Raw genomic sequence first — 18,952 nt, 5'->3', positions numbered from 1 at the left:
TTTGTTTTGAATATTTATAAAGCACATAATAAATTATCGTTATAAAAGAATAATTTATAATTAATGGGGTATAATAAAAAAAACGATCGCATTATTTTGGTGAGAAAGTTCGTTAATAATTTTAATACGTATACAGATGTACACATTAATATTAATTAGCTAGCTTGTCGACCGAATCTCAAGATAAAACGAATTAAAGAGTATGTATTTTAAGGCGATAATTTTTATTTGTCAATTGTATATTGATAAATCATACTTTTCTTATAACGTTGATGTAGAAAATGCAGATTTGTTTTATTCCATAAGTTAAGGTATTTTTTTCTATGAAAAAATTAATGATATAATGGCGACTAAAAAGATTAATATAATTATTTGTTTAAAACATGATATCAACACACAATAATTTTTACGTGTGACTGATAGATGAGGTGAATGTGTAATGAGAATTTATTGTTGAATTAGACGTGTTTTGAAGAAAAAAACTTATCTAATATATTTATTATAAAAATCATCTGTATTCTTTACTAAGCAATATTTATACGTTTTATAATCGTAAAAATGTGTATTTGTAAGGAAAAATTATGCAGATAAACATACATTTATTTTAAAAGAAAAAAGTCTTGCCATTTATTTGAATCTGAATTATATTTATTACTTTACCGCTCACTAATTACTTTTTGGGAGCTATGATACCCTCAAGTTGTGTTTTAAGTTGTTGATTCGTTTTTTTCAAAAAATTGATTTCTTCACTATGTTTTTTCTCTTCTGCCTCGCGTAATTCCGCAGCTCGTCGTTCGGCTTGATCAAATTTCTGTTTTAGTTCGGCTAAAGTTTTTTCCAGATCAGCTTTTTGCAGGCGCAGTTCTTCTGCAGCAGATATTAAATCTTCTTTTCCTTGTTCAGCCTTACAAATAAAACCAAAATAATTGTTTTATATTGCGATTCAATAATTGTGATAAACAAAACATTCCGAAAATTACTTGTAAAGCTTTGCGCATTCCAAAAGCGATACTGCTTTGATACAAAGTCTGGTAAGCTGCCATTGTCATTTGAATTTCATCGCGAATTCTCAAGAGCAATAAACCGCGCTCAGCACAATTAATCGTGACTTGTCGTATAATTTCATCTAATAATTTGAAATAACATAATTTGTAATAAGTTCAGTTTAAAAAAACCAATGGAATAAGTAAATTACCAAAACATTGAGTATAAAGCTCTCTTCTGACAATACATATACCAGTTTCTCTGGCTTGCCTCTGTTGCAATTTCATGTCCAATTGTTCTTGTAAATTAATCACATCCAGCCTCGTGGCTGGTGTACTTGAAATCTGAGTTTTAAGTATAATACTAAATAATTTTCACAAATTCAATAAACTATTTTTTTTTAAGATACCTGTTGTTTCCAAATTTGTCCTTCCTCTTCCCATTCTTTTGGTGGTAATATTCCATTCAGAATTTCGATGGTTTCTTTTCTCAATTCACTAGGAACTGTAGTGGTCACTTTGCACATGGATGTTCCTACTTTGCTCGAAGATGCTTCTTTCGTCTGGAAAACATGGGATTAGCTATCATTAGTTGTTTCATAAAAAATTCATCGGTTTGTTGAACATTACTTTTTCTGGACGGGTCGTTACTAGAATTGGATTGTCGTATTTGATCAAAGTATCGCCGGATGGAATCATTCTTTCAGGCGCAGCTGCAGCCATGATTATTTAAGTAAAATGTGTAAAAGCTACTCTACAGGTATTTCTGTAAATTACAATTTACGGCTCGCGGGCATTACTTATTAATATTCACCTCTCTATATTTGAGGTTGACCAACCGATCATACGTGTTTGTTGCCATAGAGTTATTGATATAACTATCGCTGATGATGCATGTAAGCACTTGTTACAAGTGTTAATTAAAAATAAACTTACACACACAAGCAACATTGCAGCTCTGTTCTTTTATGAGGAAAAATGTACCGTGTTTTAAAGTTTTGAATTGCCCGATTGCAAAAGGTCTATAAGTCTGCATAAAAACCCAATCAACGGGTGCAAAAACCCGTATAAGTTATACGTGGGTTTTGCAATCGGTAAAATGTCATTTTTGTCATTTTTCAGTCTAAAACTTTTGGTCATCAAATAAGCTTTGAAGCTCAAAGTTGGAATTTTCATTCGTACTTTTGATCGACTTGTTATCTTCGGACTCACGTGAACTACGTTAGATCGAGCCTTTTGCAAAAATAGGGAATCTATTCGATTTTCAAAATCCAACAATCGAAGATTATAAAAATAACAAAATGATTTATATTGTTAGTCATAATTATAATATAAAAAAAGGATAATTTCAGAGGATTTTTTCCCGTACTTCCCTTTTAAATACTTTATTAAATGATCGTTTGACGTCTTTAGTTACAGATCTTTGGATTCTTAACAACTTTTTCTTTGAGATATTTCGACTCAAATTGTATTGAACAATTTAATGTTTTTGACCCATATTACAACAAGAGAGAAATTTACTAAAGATGAATAACAAATAAATTACACATTGTATGCTTTGCATCTTAATTTTATTCAAGTATAAACAATGATATGTATTTATAAAATTATAAAAATGTTCAAAAAATTGTTCTTTTATCACAATATAATGTCATCACATACAATAGGACAGAATATGTATTTATTCGTAAAAAATTATTATTATTTTTACATCAATTAATTAACGTTTGCATTACATAATAAAAACACTTAGCAAGTTAAAACTTATAATTACTAGCAACAAAATAAGCATTTAGAGTTCTCCATGTTTAGAGTATATTTTCTCTTCAATGTCTTGATGCATTTTTTCTATGTCTCTTGTATGGATTTTGATTTGATTGTACGATGAAGCATCTGGGTAATAATCTTTTCCTTTTCTGGCTGCTTCTAATGCTGCTTCAGTGTGCATATGACGTAATTTTAATAATCTTGTTTCATAATGAAAAAGCTCCTCCTAAAAATTAACGCGGGTTTTTTTAGAAATTATAAAAGATTTCAATCTGAATAGTCAATTGATTCTTACTCTTAAAGATTCAAGTTCTTGTTCAGAAAACTTAGACTCTTTGGCCATGTGCCAAAGTTCTTGTACTTTAGGATCTACAAATTCATTGTGTTTAGGTGCTTTTGCAGCGATTCTTTCTAAATGGTCAAAACCTGACCGAACTTCCAAGTGTTTTTGTCTAAATCATGAAAAATATGTTTGATATTATAAGCTTGAGTGCGAAGCTAATGATATTATAACATATATAAATTTATTTACTTGATTAATTTAGCATTGTCGTGATACTCTTTATCATGTTTTGGAATATCATTATTCTCATCTTCTTCTGCATATTCTATTTCATTCCATTTTTCATGAGATTCATCCAAGCTATCTATAAATAATAAAAAAATAATTTTAAAATTTTTGCATATAGTATATCAAAGTAACAAAAAATGTTATAATCTTACTTTTGTGTTTATGTTTAGCATCAGGCGTTTCAGATTCAAAATTTTCTATCAAACTCATGTATTCATCAATTTTATCTTGATGATGACCAAATTCTTCTTTCAAAGCTTCTAATTCTTCCGCTATTTAATTAAAAGTTATGAATTAATTTTAAAGTTTAATTAAAACACCAAATCAGTAAAAATCAAAATGAAATTTACTGGTAAATCCTCCTCGTTCAGCCTTAGCCCACAGTTCATTCAATTTAGCATTTTTGAAAACTTCAGGGACTGGAATGTTTTTGGAATCTTCATATGGTTTAAACTTTTTTTTATTTTTTTGACTTTTAGATACTTCTTCGAAATGCTCAAGCAAGTCATATCGTTCCATAATGCCTATAAAAAATTAAACATTAAACCAATATTATCAAATTAAGAAAAATTTCAATTAAAATGCATTTAAATCGATGTTTAAAATACCAAGTAGTTTTTTTCTTAATCTGGCTTCTCCTAATCCTCCTTCATCTTTTCCATCAGCCCTATAATGTTTGAAAGCTATTTCCTCTTTATCTTGAATGTGTAAATCACTGTATAATGATTGAAGTTTGGGATTAGGCAGTCGCTAAAACAAGTAAATTCTTTAATATTTTTGAACAAAATTATTATTATAATCATAATGAGAACATACATGTTTTGCTTTTGTCCAAACCATATTCAATTTGTGCATGCGAAAAGGTTTATCTAAATGTCTTAATTTTTCTAACTGCTCAGAAGCTGAAAAAGCTGTTTTAGCTTTTTGTGAATTAAGCGTATTGGCTTCCTTTGAATATTTATTGACTGCATCAGAATACTGGACGAGTAATACAATTATTGCGCTGTATAGACTAGCTTTAATAAGCAGAGCCATTTTAAGAATTGAAACAAATTACAGTTCTTTAGCTTTTATTAGTAAAATAAAAAATGTATGTTCGTGGCTATCACTCATTTGACACTACCCGGTAAGTGACTGTTTGCGTGGTTTCATAACTTTCTTTTACTTTGCTTACGTGTTTTCGTGCAGTAGGATAATAAAGGATACTGTCAGATCTGTGTAAAAACACAGGCCCGCCGCCCGGTAGCGTTCAAGACGGTCAGCTTATTTTAAAGGTATTACTGTGACTGTCACTTACAATCTTCAACTATCTTTTTACACAACTCTGAAGTCTGAATACTGTTTGAGACTATTTGAGAGGCATGATTCTAGTTACAACTTCTACCACTAGTTAGTAAGCCGTGGTTGGCCACCTATGACGTTTCACAAGTGAGGTTAAATCAGTTGTTTACCAGTGCACCAAGATTCAAGACGTGCTTTTTGTTTTATCCATAAATAGTTTCTAATTTTTCCGAGTAACCTAGTATAATTATTTACTATGTCTACCGAAGAAACTCAGTCAAACGTGCCGAGTGAAAAAGTTGATGTTGACAAAGAAAAATCAACAGGGCCATCAGATGGATTTATCGACTACGACAAATTTAAACCCATCAGTTTTAAATCAAGTTTACTAAACTTACAAATTTGTGCAGCTCCTGAAGTTGTTCCTACAGGAACAGAATTGTGTGTGCGGCATATTGACTCAACAACGAAGGAGTTGAGCTACAATCCAAAATACAATGAACTATACGCTCCCGATGTTGGTCCTGAAAATCCATTTAAAACGCAACAACAAAAAGCTCCAAAAAATATGCTTTCAGGGTATATTGAAAAAGCACATGTAAGTGATTTTCAATTTGAAAATCATAGAAGAACTTTTGTTAGCTATGGTTATGCATTAGATCCTACTGTAGATGGGAGTATAGAAGAAGGTAAAAAAATAATAGGTGCTGTTGAAGCTGCTGAACAATCTGGCAGTAAAACTGTTTTTGAGAGCATATCTAAAAGACCAGCTGACAAAAGAAAAAGAGTTAAAAATGATAATCCAGAAGATATTACTGGATTTTTAGGTCCATGGGGAGGTTTTATAGATGAAAAGAGAAATTCCAAACCTTCAGAAGAAGAAGCTGCAGAATTAGAAGAGATATTAGCCAAAAGAAATAAGAGGAGCAAACCAAGTGAAGACAAACCTCTGGAAGAGAAAACTGTTTTACATATTAAAGATAGTCATGACTATCAAGGTAGATCATTTCTGCATGCTCCTCAGGACGTTGGGGTCAATTTGAAATCAGACATTCCACCAGCAAAATGTTTCTTACCCAAAGCTCAAATACATACTTGGGAAGGTCATACAAAAGGAATATCTCAAATCAGATGGTTTCCAAAAACGGCACATTTACTATTATCATGTAGTATGGATGGTAGAGTAAAATTATGGGAAGTTTACAAAGATAGAAGATGTGTTCGAACTTACTATGGACATAGACAAGCAGTTAGAGATATATGTTTTGACAATGATGGCAAAAAGTTTTTGTCTGCATCTTATGACCGGTATGTGAAGTTATGGGATAGTGAAACTGGTCAATGCATCAGCAGATTCACTAGTAGAAAAGTTCCCTATTGTGTTAAATTCAACCCAGAACATGATAAACAACATCTGTTTGTTGCTGGTACTAGTGACAAAAAAATTATTTGTGTAAGTAGTAATATTTTTACTTAAAATTAAATTTGCCTTTATATTCCTTTCAACTCATAATAATTAAAATTTTTTTTTATCAGTGGGACATTAGATCTGGAGAAATAGCCCAAGAATATGATAGACATTTAGGAGCGGTGAATACCATCTCGTTTGTGGACGAAAACCGGAGGTTTGTGACAACTTCAGACGATAAAAGTTTGAGAGTATGGGAATGGGATATTCCTGTGGATATGAAGTATATTGCAGATCCTACTATGCATTCTATGCCAGCAGTAACAGTTTCACCAAACAATAAATGGCTTGCATGTCAAAGCATGGATAATAAAGTTGTCATATTTTCTGCTATGGATAAATTTAAAATGAATCGAAAGAAAACTTTTACTGGACATATGGTCGCCGGTTATGCTTGTGGATTAGATTTTTCACCCGATATGAGGTAAGCAAAAATTTTTTCATCCCAGTCAAACGTAAAATATGCAAGTTTGTCGCTAATTTTAGGTTTTTGTCTAAACCATAATTGCATCTGCTAAAAAATACACTATCTTCTATCTATTTTATTAAAAATTAAGTAATTGATATGATAATTCCATAATAATCTTATATTTTTACAGCTATTTAGTATCTGGAGATGCAGATGGAAAATGCTACATATGGGACTGGAAAACTACAAAACTTTACAAAAAGTGGAAAGCTCACGATGGAGTGTGTATTTCTGCTTTATGGCATCCTCATGAACCTTCTAGACTGGCTACAGCTGGTTGGGATGGAAAAATCAAATACTGGGATTAAATCAATTTGTAACTTCAAATACAATCAACTTAATCAATAATTTGTTATTGAAAAATGTACATAACATGATTATAGTATTAAAATCTAAAGATAAATTATACTTTATAAGTATAAGAAAATGAATGGTAAAATAAATATTTTTTGACCTAAAAATTTATAACGAATATTATGTTTGACACACCGTTTATTTACATTAGTTGATATAGTCTATTCAACTTATGCAATGTTTTTTTACATAACTTTGTATACTTTTATTATTTTAATTATTTAAACATTTTAATATTTGGTCGTAATGGCATTATTTAATAACAATCTAGCATTCATCTGCGCAATCATTGATTCATTCATACAAATCTGAGTTAAAATTACTGCATGATTGGACTTTAACAAAAATAATACTTTTTCAAAAATGTACAAACTAAAGACGATTCATTAACAATGCATTATAATCTTAATATACTAGTTTTAATAATTTTTAGCGATTTGTACTACGTTTTATTTTGATTTGCCTTTTAATTAGTACCATAATCTGAAACATTGTCCATATTAACGAGAATTAAAAATCTATTATTTACTATTGAAGATGCATCGTTTAAATGTGCATTGAAGACTTAATTCTGCTAATCGTTTGTCGATATTTTTCGCACCTAAGAATGATACTCTATGATTTAAATATTTGCTGCGACAGAATAATACATCATTTACGTATGAAATATTAATTATTATTTTTGGTTTGTAGAAATCATTTGTACATTATATTTCATTATGAAAGTTTTTCCGTCGACAATATTTTTAAAAAACTTTCATTTACGACCGAGACACTGGAATTCGGTTTCGGAGGTAGGCCAAAATTTCTTCCGTTCCTTTCATTAGGGTTGCTTGCCTTGGTTGTTTGAAACAATTTCCGTTTAATGACAAGTTTCTGAAAATAAATTGTTTATTAAACGAGACATTCATTTTAGAAAAAATTTTAAAATAGTAAAATAAACTTTTATTATAAATTTATTATAAAATAATTTTTTTAATTAAAATAATTTTTTCATCTAAAATATAAACTAATAGGAATTTCGTGTCACTAATGGCCACTAAATGAAGTGATAATTAACTGCTATACCGATTATTCGCAAAGAGAGAAATTTCATCACGAGACCTTGCGCGGACGATATTTAAATATAGCTTTTACCTCAAATTTTTCAGGTTCCCAAGTTCTGGTGGAACATATCCAATATTATTGTTAGACAAATCTAGATTTGCCAGCCTTGTGAGATTTCCCAACGCAGCTGCATTGATCGTCGACATTTTATTGTCGTTAGCCGTGAGTATTTCCAAATTTTCAAGTTGGTAGATGCAATCAGGCAGTTCTTCAAATCTATAAAAACAAAAAGTAATCGATTAGATTAAAGTTTTTCAATTGACTCTATCAATCGTGTCAAGAATAACCATCAATGAAGATTGCATTATTGAACGAAAAAAATAATTTAAAATACATTTTCATAAAAAATCGGAGCGATAAAATTTACGAATTTGTGTCTGTTTTTCATGCGTTTAAAATATTTATGTGATCGACGCTTTCAATGATAGAGCATCCAACATCAATCAACTCGTTATATTTAGAAAAGCAACAAGTTTATGATCGCGGCAAAAAAACTAATACTTCCTTTCCGGTGCGAAGTTCGTCAATACTTTCACTCTTAGAAATGCACATTAACGGCGCAGCAAAACACTTAATTGGACAAGCAAAAAATGCACGCTTCACTCACTTATTGAAGGAAATGTTGAGTTCGACTAGTTGCTGGAGCAGAGAAAAACTGGCCGGGAGCGTCTTTAGCAAGTTCTTGCTGAGATCGAGATGCTTGAGCCTCGAAAGCGAGTCGCCCAGCCAATCGGGTAGCTCCTGCAGTAGATTGTACGACAGTTTCAAATCGGTCGTCGTGACTATTTTGCCGAGGCCCTCGGTCAGCTCTTGCAGCTTGTTTCGGCTGAGATCGATGCAGGTGACCTCGGCTTCTCGGGCATTCTCCAGAACTTCCTCGGGTACCTCGACGACGTTTTGACCGACCAGACTGAGCAGTTTGGCGTTGCGCATCGCGTACCTGGCCGGCAAAAAACTTCAATGACAGTAGGCTTCGTACGTTCGGTACTCGTAATAAACTCGCCGAGGATGTTATTTTTTTTTTTAGAAAGTTGCGCGAGCGCAGGTCGCGTAACGGCGCGGAATAGCTCGGTCGCGTTGTCACGGTTCGTGGCTTCGAAACAAAAAGCAAATGACTCTTACTTGTCCGGATATGTGTTGGGATGACAGGTTCTCAGCGGCGAATTGGCCGTCTCGTCGTTGGTCGGATTGATCGTTTGCCGTAGATGATTTTTGATGCGTGGAGTGCCACACTGCACAATGTCGCGTCTGACGTTTTTCACTCTGTTGCCGTCGATCACGAAGTTTTGTAAATTTGGCATCACCCCGATGCAATTTGGAATTCTGTGCACAGGATAATCAGTATTACATTTTTCATGGTAATACTACGTTGTATATTTATTTGACAATAATTAAAACACGTACTCAGATATGTCGTTGTAAGACAGATCCAACAGCTCGACGTTGATAAGCATGATTATTTCCTCGGGTATGGAGTCGATCTCGTTATTGCTGAGATTCATGATCTTCAATTGACCGAGGCTCTCGAGACTGTTGACGTCGATCTCCCTGATGCCGTTGTGAGACAGATGCAGTTCTTGCAGCGACGCGCAGCCTCTCAAATCCGGAAACGTTCTCAGACAATTCCAGCGAAAGTCCAATCGCTCGATTTTGCCCAATTCGCCGAGCGGGTGAACGATCTCCAGGCAATTGTTGCTGACGTCGAGCTTCTTCAAAGCTGCAGTCAAGAATGAAACGAGGGGATGGAATGGAAATAAAATTCGTGTATTAGTTTTGTCGAAACGCGAAACTGCCATACCTCTCATGCTCATTATATCCGGTGGAAGTTCTTTGAGTTGATTGTGATTCAGATCCAGGGCGATCAAGCGCACGAGGTAACCGAGGCCGGCCGGCAGCGACGTCAGACCGTTCCAAGACAAGTTCTGCAATTCGAGACGGAGTTTATATGACTGCTCGATCGTCATTGGGAAAAAAGCCGCATCACAAGCGGAATATCTTACCAGGTACTCGAGCATGACCAAGTCGCCGACCGCGGGGTTCAACTCTTTGATGAGGTTGCACTTGAGATCGAGGCATCTGAGCTCGGCCAGTTTGAAGAAGTCCGCGCCTAAATGCTTCAGCTTGTTCGAGGACACGTTGAGCTTTCTCAGTTTCGTCAGGCTGCCGATTTCCTCGGGTACGCTTTCCAGCAGATTGTCGTGTAACTGCAATTATCGTAATTTAGGAATATGAAAATTGATAAAGACGCGTCAGGACGATCGTCGACTCACATCCAAATTGACTAGATCGCCGAGATACTTGATATCCGGGCTCAATTTAGTAAGGCTATTGGAACTGAGATCCAGAGACTTGAGGGCCTCGTACTCCCACCATTTGGTGCAGCTGTCGGCGTTGCGCAGATCGACTTGCAAATCTCTCAGCTCCTGATCCGTCAGCTCGTTGATAGTCCATACTCTGTCGGGCACTGCGTACAGACACAACGCAATGAATGCAAAATAACGTCGATCGCGCGATGGCATCAGGGAAGTGTACTCGAGCCTATAGTACAGTACGTTATGCAATCGCCGCATACTCGAGCTAAGCAAAAAAAATCGCTATAGTGTAAGCATGCCCCCGATCGCTTCGACTCCAAGTCGATCGCGTTGCTCTTCGCGAAGTAATTACACGTAATATGGGCGTGTACGCGTGGCTAAACCCGGCGAAAACTTAAAGGTTGCCTTATTATGTATGTGTATAAGGTGCCTTGTTATGTATTATCTAGTTCGAGCTTGGTGTGTATATTTTCCAATATAAGCGTCGATTTTGGATCGGAGCGCACATGCGAGTCGAGCTCGTCGTAAAAGTCAAGATAAATAAACGTACAGTTAATCGATGCACGCGGCTAATTATAGCCGGTGCGCGTACGTATAGCCGCACGCAGAGCACGTGTCGACTAGTTAGCCCGGCGATCTGTCCAGACGATTTTTGGCCGCGAGCCCGTAATCCGTAATACTTGATATTATAACGCGTTCGGTATGATATAGCGAACGCGAGGCGTTTCTGAAATATCTCGTTTTTCAAGGGTATACTTGACTTATACTCGAATGCACATTCGGAGATTTGATTTGTTTGTTTCGCTGCATCTCTATAAATCGTCCGTGGCCTATATAGCTCATGAAAGCGGAAAAGTTCATTACACCCGCGTAAACATTGAAAAAACGTAAATAGCGTATTAATAGCTCGGCACGGTTCGGCGATGAAATTTTTTTCCAATTTACTCGTACGGAATTGCATTTATGATTTTTAAAATTTCGCTTAGTAACGGATCCTCGTTTTAAAATCCTTCAAAAGATTCCATCATTTGCAAAAGTTATTTTTCTTTCTCTCTCGTCGACGTTTTGATTTTACGAGCGCGTTCGGTGTGACAGGCCTTGACCTCGAAAGAGTTAACTCGGTAGTCGATCCCGTTTCCATTAGGCGAACGAGGTGGCAACGCGAAAATGTGAAAAGCGTCGAAGCGACGTAGTTTCGATTGCGTACGACAACTGCGCGGCCAATGTGCAGTATCTATACACGAAATGACGCGCGAATATACCCAGAGAGCTGCGATTCCCGCATGAAAATAACCGCATAAATAGAGCGCGAGCGTGAAAAATCGAACGTAATCCATCAGATGTACATTATTGCATAGAACGTATAATATAATGCCGCGCGACGTATGTATAACACGTCTTCTTACGATCGTATGCACTCGTGCTCACTGATACACCGCTGCAGATACGACTGCGACTATGTGTGGCTTCGCCTGTGAATTATTAAAAGCATCCACGGTCACGACTAGAGCTCGTTGCAACGTGTAAAAAGAAAAGGTTCTTAGCCCTGCAGCGTCCATCCACCGTCGGATATAAAAAGCGCATATAGAATTTCGTAGAAGGGCGGCTTATCGCGACTCGTGCTCGTGTCAAAAGTTTCTCTCTGCGCCACTTCCGAGCGAGTTCAAACGTACACTATACACAATTGTCGAGCTGCGAGTCTCTTTTGCATCCGCGAGTGCAGCAGCAGTTCGCATGTGGCCCCTATTACATACATACGATCCGTGGTGGTGCACAGCCTTCGACATTGTTTAACGCGTTCCGCTCTAATCTCGTGTACCTATATAACTATGTAGAGAATATCGCGCTGCGGGTTTGTATGCGTGTACTACATGCAGTACACTACTTGTCTTCGCTTGGCACGCATTAAAAGCGAAACTGTGTACTCGCTGTTGTGCAAATGCAGTTCAGCTAGTACGCTGCAGCGACGATAAGTCAAGGCGCTTTTTTCGCTCGCGGAATTTTCACTCGAGCGCGCTCTGGAGACTTTTGAATTTTAGCGCGGCTTCGTCTTGACATTGTCCGCTCGTATGTACGCACACGCCTATGCCTCGTAAACGCAATGATGACTTTTCCAAGCTCCGCATCGTCGACTCGCATTAGCGCGATCAATCGTCCGTTAAATGCGCCGACCTTGCATTGTGTCGCGCGCGAGGAAAAATGCAGAAGCTACAATATCAGTGCGGGCAGAGATCGGATTACAGATAAAGGGGCGCATACCTGCGGAGAGACCTTTGGAGGCCAAGCAGAGCTTGCCAGTCTTTCTGGCGCCGATAATGATCTCGGCCGAGAGCTCGGAATTGTCGTCGCTCTTGGTGCGCTGACGAAAGACCGATTGGCTGTAATTGTTGATGAACCTGCGACGCGAGGCGCTGGTCGGCCTGCTGCTACTGGGCCTTGTCAACGACTGCGTCATGCTGTTCGTCGTCGTCGTCGTACTCGTACTCGTCTGCGAGGTGGCGAGCGCCGAGGCTCCGATCGCCGACTTGGTCATGCTCGAGGAGTTGCTGCCAGCGCTGCTGTGGCTGGCGTTGAGGCGAATACTTCGGGGTATCCTACCAGCCGAGGCGCTCCTCGTGTGCCTCCTCGAGGGCTGCATCTGGACGAGTTCCGTCGTCATGATGTCTTTGGCAGCTGGCTCGCTGCCAGTTAGTGATAATTTTACTGCTGCTGTTGTAGCGCGAAAAGGCGTGCGCCCGTGCGGATATGCGGCTGGCTGGCAAACGTCGTAGTTATGCACCCTAGTCCGTGCACCCCCGACGGCACCTCGAGCAGCAGCACCGAGGAGAGCGCGACGAAGAAAAAGGGAGCGACGACAAAGTCGATAGTGTAACTAGCGTCGATCCTTTCTGCACTTGGCCAATCGTTGGCATGGCGTATACACGAGCACAAAAATCTCACTTGTTAATACTAGGCAGGACTAGCTCGGGAGCTTTTTCCCGCAGCTTCGTTGCATATGCGCGAACGAGGACTAAAAAGCACGATAGCACTGCACCTTTGTATTTATCTTTGTACCACTGATGTTACAGTAGTAGTAGTAGTAATAATGTGTGTTGAGGTCGCAGTCGCGCAGGGAGAGAAGCGTCGTCGAGCGGAGTAAGCGTGCGCGTTTGTGCGTAGGGCGCGGGCGCGCGTCTGCGTGCTCGACGACCAACTCAACTACTATCGGGCCGAACTCGTGCCTCGTCGAGCTGCTCCGAGAGTAGGATGTATGTATATGCGCGCGCTCGATGAATATAGTCGAGTTGCTGCTGGCGCATGTGCCTCGCGCTCGCTACTGCCTACCACTACTCGCGACTGCCCCAGCGTAAGCGCGTCTATCCCGACGTCGGCTCGGCCACTATTTGCACCTATATAGAGCTATATATACCTATGTATACGTACGTACATAATGCATGCTATAAAACGTACTGCAAGCCGCCTGTTTCTGCCTGTACTGTATCGCGTTTACGTATACGTACGCTGTGTGGAGCTTGGACTGCGCGCGGTCAGTGCGCCACAAAGAAAAGTGGGAGCGCAATACTACTGCTACGTTATAACGCAGTAAGAGCACTGCACCGCCTGCCTGTCTGCCTGCTCCCTGCGGATAAAACTGAATTTATTATTGCATGATGTACTGCTATTGCTTGGCGCGCGCTTGCGACTAGGGGACGAGCCCGACTACGACGACGACGACGACGATCACGACCAAAAGGGAGCCCTACTCGGCGGCGGCTCGCTTTGTCCGCGCCAACCGAATATCGTCGCTGGCCGATCGACCGACGCGCTGCGGACAGCGAGCTTTCCATCGCCTTTTCTTTTTTTCTTTTGCTCGCATCGACGCCAATCCTCGATATACGTATCGCGAAAGCTCCGAGCGAGAGGTAGCACCCACGATACGAAGCGATGGATTTTCATCGATACGAACGGAAACCGACGCGCTTTTCTTTGCTTTCGGCTAGCGTTTGTGCACGCGATAAACACCGCGGCTATACTATAACGCGATACTCGATCGATGTCATTAAGAATTTAAACGATATCAAACCGTCAGACCCGATGATTTTCTGCTCGGTTTACTTTCTACCGACGTAAAATGACTAAAACCCAAATAATAATAAAATAAAACATCAATGATGCGTCTTTTATGCTCGTAATACGATTGAGCTTTTGCTGCATTTCAATGGACTCGACGATTCATCGACGGCTCGCACGCAACAACGAAGAAAGTCTTTGACGCGCAGCTCGGGCACATTTTATAAACTGGGACTGCGTCAATTTGTGGACCGCGCGCGCGTGCCCACTTTATTATATCGTGAGTGTGCAGTGGTATCAGCACGGGGAGCTTTTAATGGGCTAATTACGTTAATCGAAGTAATGAACTGGCCGAGCGTGAGAATTGCCGACTGCGCTTCCATGTGCCTATGCTCCCCCGCGCATGAATTTTACAATAATAACCAGCCAACGAAAAGAAAGTCTATGTACCGGTGCTATTTGGAGTAAATGCCATTAAAGCTTCGATCGAGGGTACAGCTGAATCGGCTATTACGTGTACCTTACGAGCTTTCGTTTTGAATTGCGTGGACGACGAATAAAAAGCACAACGACTCGTGGGCATGATTGCGTCCTACAAGATTTAGAAATTTTGAGTTCGGGACCCGAATGCTAATTCGAAAGATAAATGTGCTCCTGCATAAATCTAGCCGTTCATCTCCTCTCGAAACTACAATAGTGCATAATGCATATTATATAGCATAGCACTACAGTACGATTTACAGCATTTAATCAAAAATAAACAAAAACAATGCCTATATCATTGTATCAATTGCTTTTTTGCTGTCAAACTATTTTTCATTCGTCGACACATCCAAGTCATACTCGTACGTATACGCGCTCATCGGAATTCTATCGTCGTCGCTTTTCCTCGCAAAATCGGCGTTATTTTTCATTGCAAATAATCGATTTTTATCGATCGTTTTAATCAAACGTTGTATATTTCAGCGTCCGCAAACGATTCAGCTCGACGTGCAAACAGCGAGTCACTACTATATTTTTATTCGACGCTCCGACGGTAATTAAAAACGATGCAAATGCAAGTTTCGATTATCTCGGATTAGATTGTTAACAATGGATAATTACAACCGTCGTACGCAATTCGAACGCTGTCACTCGCCACGTTTTCCCACACGCAATCTATTATTATGTACCAGCATCGAATGAATTAAACGTTTAAACCTATCGTTTTTGTTTCATATATACGCACAAAAAAAATTCGAAAGCGTCAAAAATCTCGTAGATTCATCAACCAGCGACATTTTTCTCGCAACGAGTTTCACACGTGCGTAGTTTGCAAACGTTGAAAATAATTTATAACTATATTATGTCTTGCGCCGAAAGCGAAGCTATATTACCCGTTTTTCTATGCACAGACCACTTGACACTTCTATTTCGCAGCAGCCCGCTAAGTCATCTTGATAATCATTGCACCGGCCACGAATTTATAAGCACTCTCTAGACGGGTACAAGTCAATGATTAAGTTACACTTGTGCGGTATTAGTTATCTTTTTGTCCGTTTTTTTTAACTGTCAGTGGCAGCACAAGCGCTACAATGCTAACATCGCGAGGTGTACAAAATCAAAGCCGGCACAAGCAGTCAGACACTCGTTCCTACGTCGTCTTCTGTGTTTACACTTTACAGACTACTTTTATTTGTCACTTGCCAAAATTACTTGTGTTTTTTATCGAAAAATATCCAAGAGTCAAAATGCCGTACGCAAACCAGCCTCTTGTTTACATTTCGGAATTGACAGAAGAATTCATCAAGTTTCAAGTAGAAGAAACTGATCTCAGGTAACCTATATGTTATTCTACGTTTAAAGTATTACGTATTTTTCTTCAAATTTTAAATCAATTTTCATTACATTCTTCTTTATTTACAACAGTGTCGCTAACAGTTTAAGACGAATATTTATTGCTGAAACTCCCACAATGGCTATCGACTGGGTTCAAATAGAAGCTAATTCGACAGTTTTAAGTGATGAATTTCTAGCTCATAGAGTTGGAATGATTCCATTGACAAGTGATGAGGTTTGAATCAATCATTTTACATTGAATCATAAAAGTTCATGATTAGAAATTTAAATAATATATCAATAAAACTTTTTGCTCAAAGGTCGTTGATAGAATTCAATACACAAGAGACTGTACCTGCATGGACTTTTGCCCTGAATGTAGTGTAGAATTTACTCTTGATGTCAAATGCGGGGATGAAAAAACAAGACACGTCACAACAGGAGATTTAAAAACCAGTGATCCCAGAGTAGTCCCGGTAACTAGTAAAAGTAATGAAGATGAAGAATACGGAGAAGTAGATGGTAATTGGACTCTACAATAACTATCTAATTTAGTAAAATTGTTAAAATTATTAAAATTATTCTTCATGGTTTCAGAAATTCTTATTGTAAAATTACGTAAGGGACAAGAACTTAAACTTAGGGCATATGCTAAAAAAGGTTTTGGTAAAGAACATGCAAAATGGAATCCGACTGCAGGAGTATGCTTTGAATATGATCCAGATAATTCAATGAGACATACTTTATATCCAAAACCTGAAGATTGGCCTAAATCTGAATATTCTCTGTTAGAAGAGGGCGAATGTAAGTTTCATAAACTCTATAGTCATAAAAGTTGTGACTAAAAAATTTTACCTGTTACAGACGAAGCTCCATTTAACTGGGAGAGTAAACCCAACAAGTATTACTTCAATGTGGAGGGTAGTGGAGCTTTGAAACCAGAGAACATTGTACTTATGGGTGTCAGTGCACTTAAAAATAAGTTATCAAATTTGCAGACCCAACTCAGCCATGAAGTTCAAAATGACGCTCTTAGTATACATCATTAAGTTAATTGTTACATTGTAAGACGTGAAAAAAAAAATTTCTTAGAAATTTGTATGAATATTTTTATATTAAGAGTATTAAATTGAATAAAATTACAAAGAATGATCCATTCAATGAACATTTATAATAAGTTCGCAAATTTAAATAAAAATTATTTTGATAATTTGAGAATCAACAGTGCTATAAATTAATTCCAAAAAAAAACCTTAATTCTTCTTAACACCAGCCATTTAATCTTTGTTCAACTATCAACCACCTTATTTTGAGTGGCGCTGCTTGTATCGCTAACAACTCAATTCAGAAGTTCCATCTCTACTGGCCTTAGTGCTCGATGGATGGAGTCTGCTAGCTGGTTCACAGGCTAGCAAATTTATTCCTGATTTTTGTGATCAACAATAAACAAGAATGAGTACCTCCGATAATCCAGAAATCCAGTGGGCATTGGATCTATTGTCCCCGGATCCGCTTTATCAAGAAAATTTCATTTCTAAAAATTACCATTGGATTACCTGGCCTATATTCACTGTGGGAGGGACACTATTCCTCAATTACATTCAATCCAGACCCTTTTACGCCAGTAAGTATTTCGTATTCTTTTTTTACTACTGTCAAAACTTGATTTATCTAACTTCAAGTGGATCCATAAAATTTGTACCTTTCACTACTGACTCATCTACTATTAAATGCATAATAAATCTGACTGATACATTGTTAAGCTTGTGTGTTATGCAATGACACATGGATACTGCAAAGTTGAATACAATAACACTTAACCCTGACTCAAATGTTGATAGTAGGATGTTGTTATTTATTTAATTGTATTGAATTATTTAATATTTTCTTTTATTTCTCAACTTACTACTTTGAATTTCATAAGTTACTACGAGTAACTTCACAAGTATTTACTTTTTATTTTACAATCTTTTACTACTTTTGATTTTAAAATTCTTCATCAACTCAATTTTCGAGTTTTTGTTTTGATATTACTTATTAAATTATTCTACCTATTCTCTGAAATTATTTAAGGAGGTTTCAAAGTTTCAATGCTGTTTTTTGAAATATCTAATGAATATTATCCTAAAAATCTCTATGGCAACCTTAACTTTGATAATCTATAGGGATACTACAGAGCCGTTAAGAAAAATATTTAGTAGAAGTTTCAAAAAACAAGATTGAAAATTAGATTTTTTGGTTGGCTTTGGTGTCCTCTTAAATTGTACACTTTGAAATATAAAAAAAATTTTTCATTTTATTAAGGTATGCCAAGACATGGTCTTGCTCTGGGTATCGGTCTAACTTTAGCTAAAGTATTCCGTGATGCAAAATACCATCGAGAAGCTGAGCGAGATGCAGTTCTGAGACATTACATTAAGTTACATCCAGAAGATTTTATTGAACCAGGTATTATCATATTTTGATATTTTCATTTACATTGCTTGTTATATTTGAATGATATTTTTTCAGAGAGAAAAACATGGAATGATGTTCTTGAAGCATGGTACCCTTGCCGCTAAGTTTGTTAAAACAATTGGTGTAGATCATTATCTCATTAATGTGTAAATATGAATGATTTTGAAAAAATTAAGATAAAAATAAAGTTACTAGTTGAAAATTTATTTGTTCTTCTTTAGATTATTTCTTATAACAAAACATTCAGGGTGAGAAAGAAATGAACACACAAAATATTTTATGTAACTTTAATTTCCACAAAATTTATTTAAAGAA

At 37.3% G+C, this 18,952-nt stretch overlaps 6 protein-coding genes across 7 annotated transcripts; 3 read left to right on the top strand and 3 right to left on the bottom strand.

The window, feature by feature from the left end:
- Positions 1–13: 13 nt before the first annotated feature.
- LOC106656214 (33 kDa inner dynein arm light chain, axonemal) lies at positions 14–1,706 on the bottom strand. The gene is made up of 5 exons (XM_014376979.1): positions 1,614–1,706; positions 1,394–1,546; positions 1,196–1,328; positions 981–1,126; positions 14–904 (listed from the first exon to the last, which is right to left on the bottom strand). The coding sequence occupies exons 1-5, from the start codon at positions 1,704–1,706 to the stop codon at positions 671–673; spliced, it is 759 nt and encodes a 252-aa protein (XP_014232465.1). The 3' UTR covers positions 14–670.
- Positions 1,707–2,553: 847 nt separating this feature from the next.
- On the bottom strand, positions 2,554–4,611 carry LOC106656297 (alpha-2-macroglobulin receptor-associated protein). The gene is made up of 7 exons (XM_014377182.2): positions 4,138–4,611; positions 3,930–4,071; positions 3,672–3,845; positions 3,474–3,593; positions 3,283–3,397; positions 3,046–3,202; positions 2,554–2,976 (listed from the first exon to the last, which is right to left on the bottom strand). Exons 1-7 carry the CDS (start codon positions 4,354–4,356, stop codon positions 2,776–2,778), a joined length of 1,128 nt encoding a protein of 375 aa, XP_014232668.1. The 5' UTR covers positions 4,357–4,611; the 3' UTR covers positions 2,554–2,775.
- A 102-nt stretch (positions 4,612–4,713) lies between these two features.
- LOC106656296 (pre-mRNA-processing factor 17) lies at positions 4,714–6,970 on the top strand. Its single transcript, XM_014377181.2, has 3 exons — positions 4,714–6,055; positions 6,139–6,494; positions 6,670–6,970. Exons 1-3 carry the CDS (start codon positions 4,859–4,861, stop codon positions 6,845–6,847), a joined length of 1,731 nt encoding a protein of 576 aa, XP_014232667.1. The 5' UTR covers positions 4,714–4,858; the 3' UTR covers positions 6,848–6,970.
- Positions 6,872–13,873, bottom strand: LOC106656295 (leucine-rich repeat-containing protein 40-like). 2 transcript variants are annotated; one of them, XM_014377179.2, is made up of 9 exons: positions 12,572–13,873; positions 10,271–10,464; positions 10,001–10,204; positions 9,799–9,922; positions 9,405–9,717; positions 9,123–9,323; positions 8,608–8,955; positions 8,031–8,216; positions 6,872–7,769 (listed from the first exon to the last, which is right to left on the bottom strand). In XM_014377179.2, the coding sequence occupies exons 1-9, from the start codon at positions 12,969–12,971 to the stop codon at positions 7,655–7,657; spliced, it is 2,085 nt and encodes a 694-aa protein (XP_014232665.1). In that variant the 5' UTR covers positions 12,972–13,873; the 3' UTR covers positions 6,872–7,654. The 2 variants fall into 2 exon arrangements, with proteins under 2 accessions (XP_014232665.1, XP_014232666.1); XM_014377180.2 differs by having other exon boundaries at positions 8,608–8,940.
- A 2,088-nt stretch (positions 13,874–15,961) lies between these two features.
- Positions 15,962–17,398, top strand: LOC106656124 (DNA-directed RNA polymerase II subunit RPB3). The gene is made up of 5 exons (XM_014376810.2): positions 15,962–16,178; positions 16,271–16,415; positions 16,501–16,702; positions 16,778–16,984; positions 17,045–17,398. Exons 1-5 carry the CDS (start codon positions 16,093–16,095, stop codon positions 17,227–17,229), a joined length of 825 nt encoding a protein of 274 aa, XP_014232296.1. The 5' UTR covers positions 15,962–16,092; the 3' UTR covers positions 17,230–17,398.
- Positions 17,399–17,545: 147 nt separating this feature from the next.
- Positions 17,546–18,833, top strand: LOC106656163 (NADH dehydrogenase [ubiquinone] 1 subunit C2). Its single transcript, XM_014376860.2, has 3 exons — positions 17,546–17,804; positions 18,485–18,628; positions 18,692–18,833. Exons 1-3 carry the CDS (start codon positions 17,633–17,635, stop codon positions 18,739–18,741), a joined length of 366 nt encoding a protein of 121 aa, XP_014232346.1. The 5' UTR covers positions 17,546–17,632; the 3' UTR covers positions 18,742–18,833.
- Positions 18,834–18,952: the final 119 nt, after the last annotated feature.

Source organism: Trichogramma pretiosum, unplaced genomic scaffold, assembly GCF_000599845.2.
Source record: "Trichogramma pretiosum strain Unisexual culture from Peru unplaced genomic scaffold, Tpre_2.0 scaffold7, whole genome shotgun sequence".
In the NCBI taxonomy this organism is placed as follows: domain Eukaryota; kingdom Metazoa; phylum Arthropoda; class Insecta; order Hymenoptera; family Trichogrammatidae; genus Trichogramma; species Trichogramma pretiosum.
Note: the sequence above shows the minus strand (reverse complement) of the source record. Positions and strands in the feature narration are given on the sequence as shown.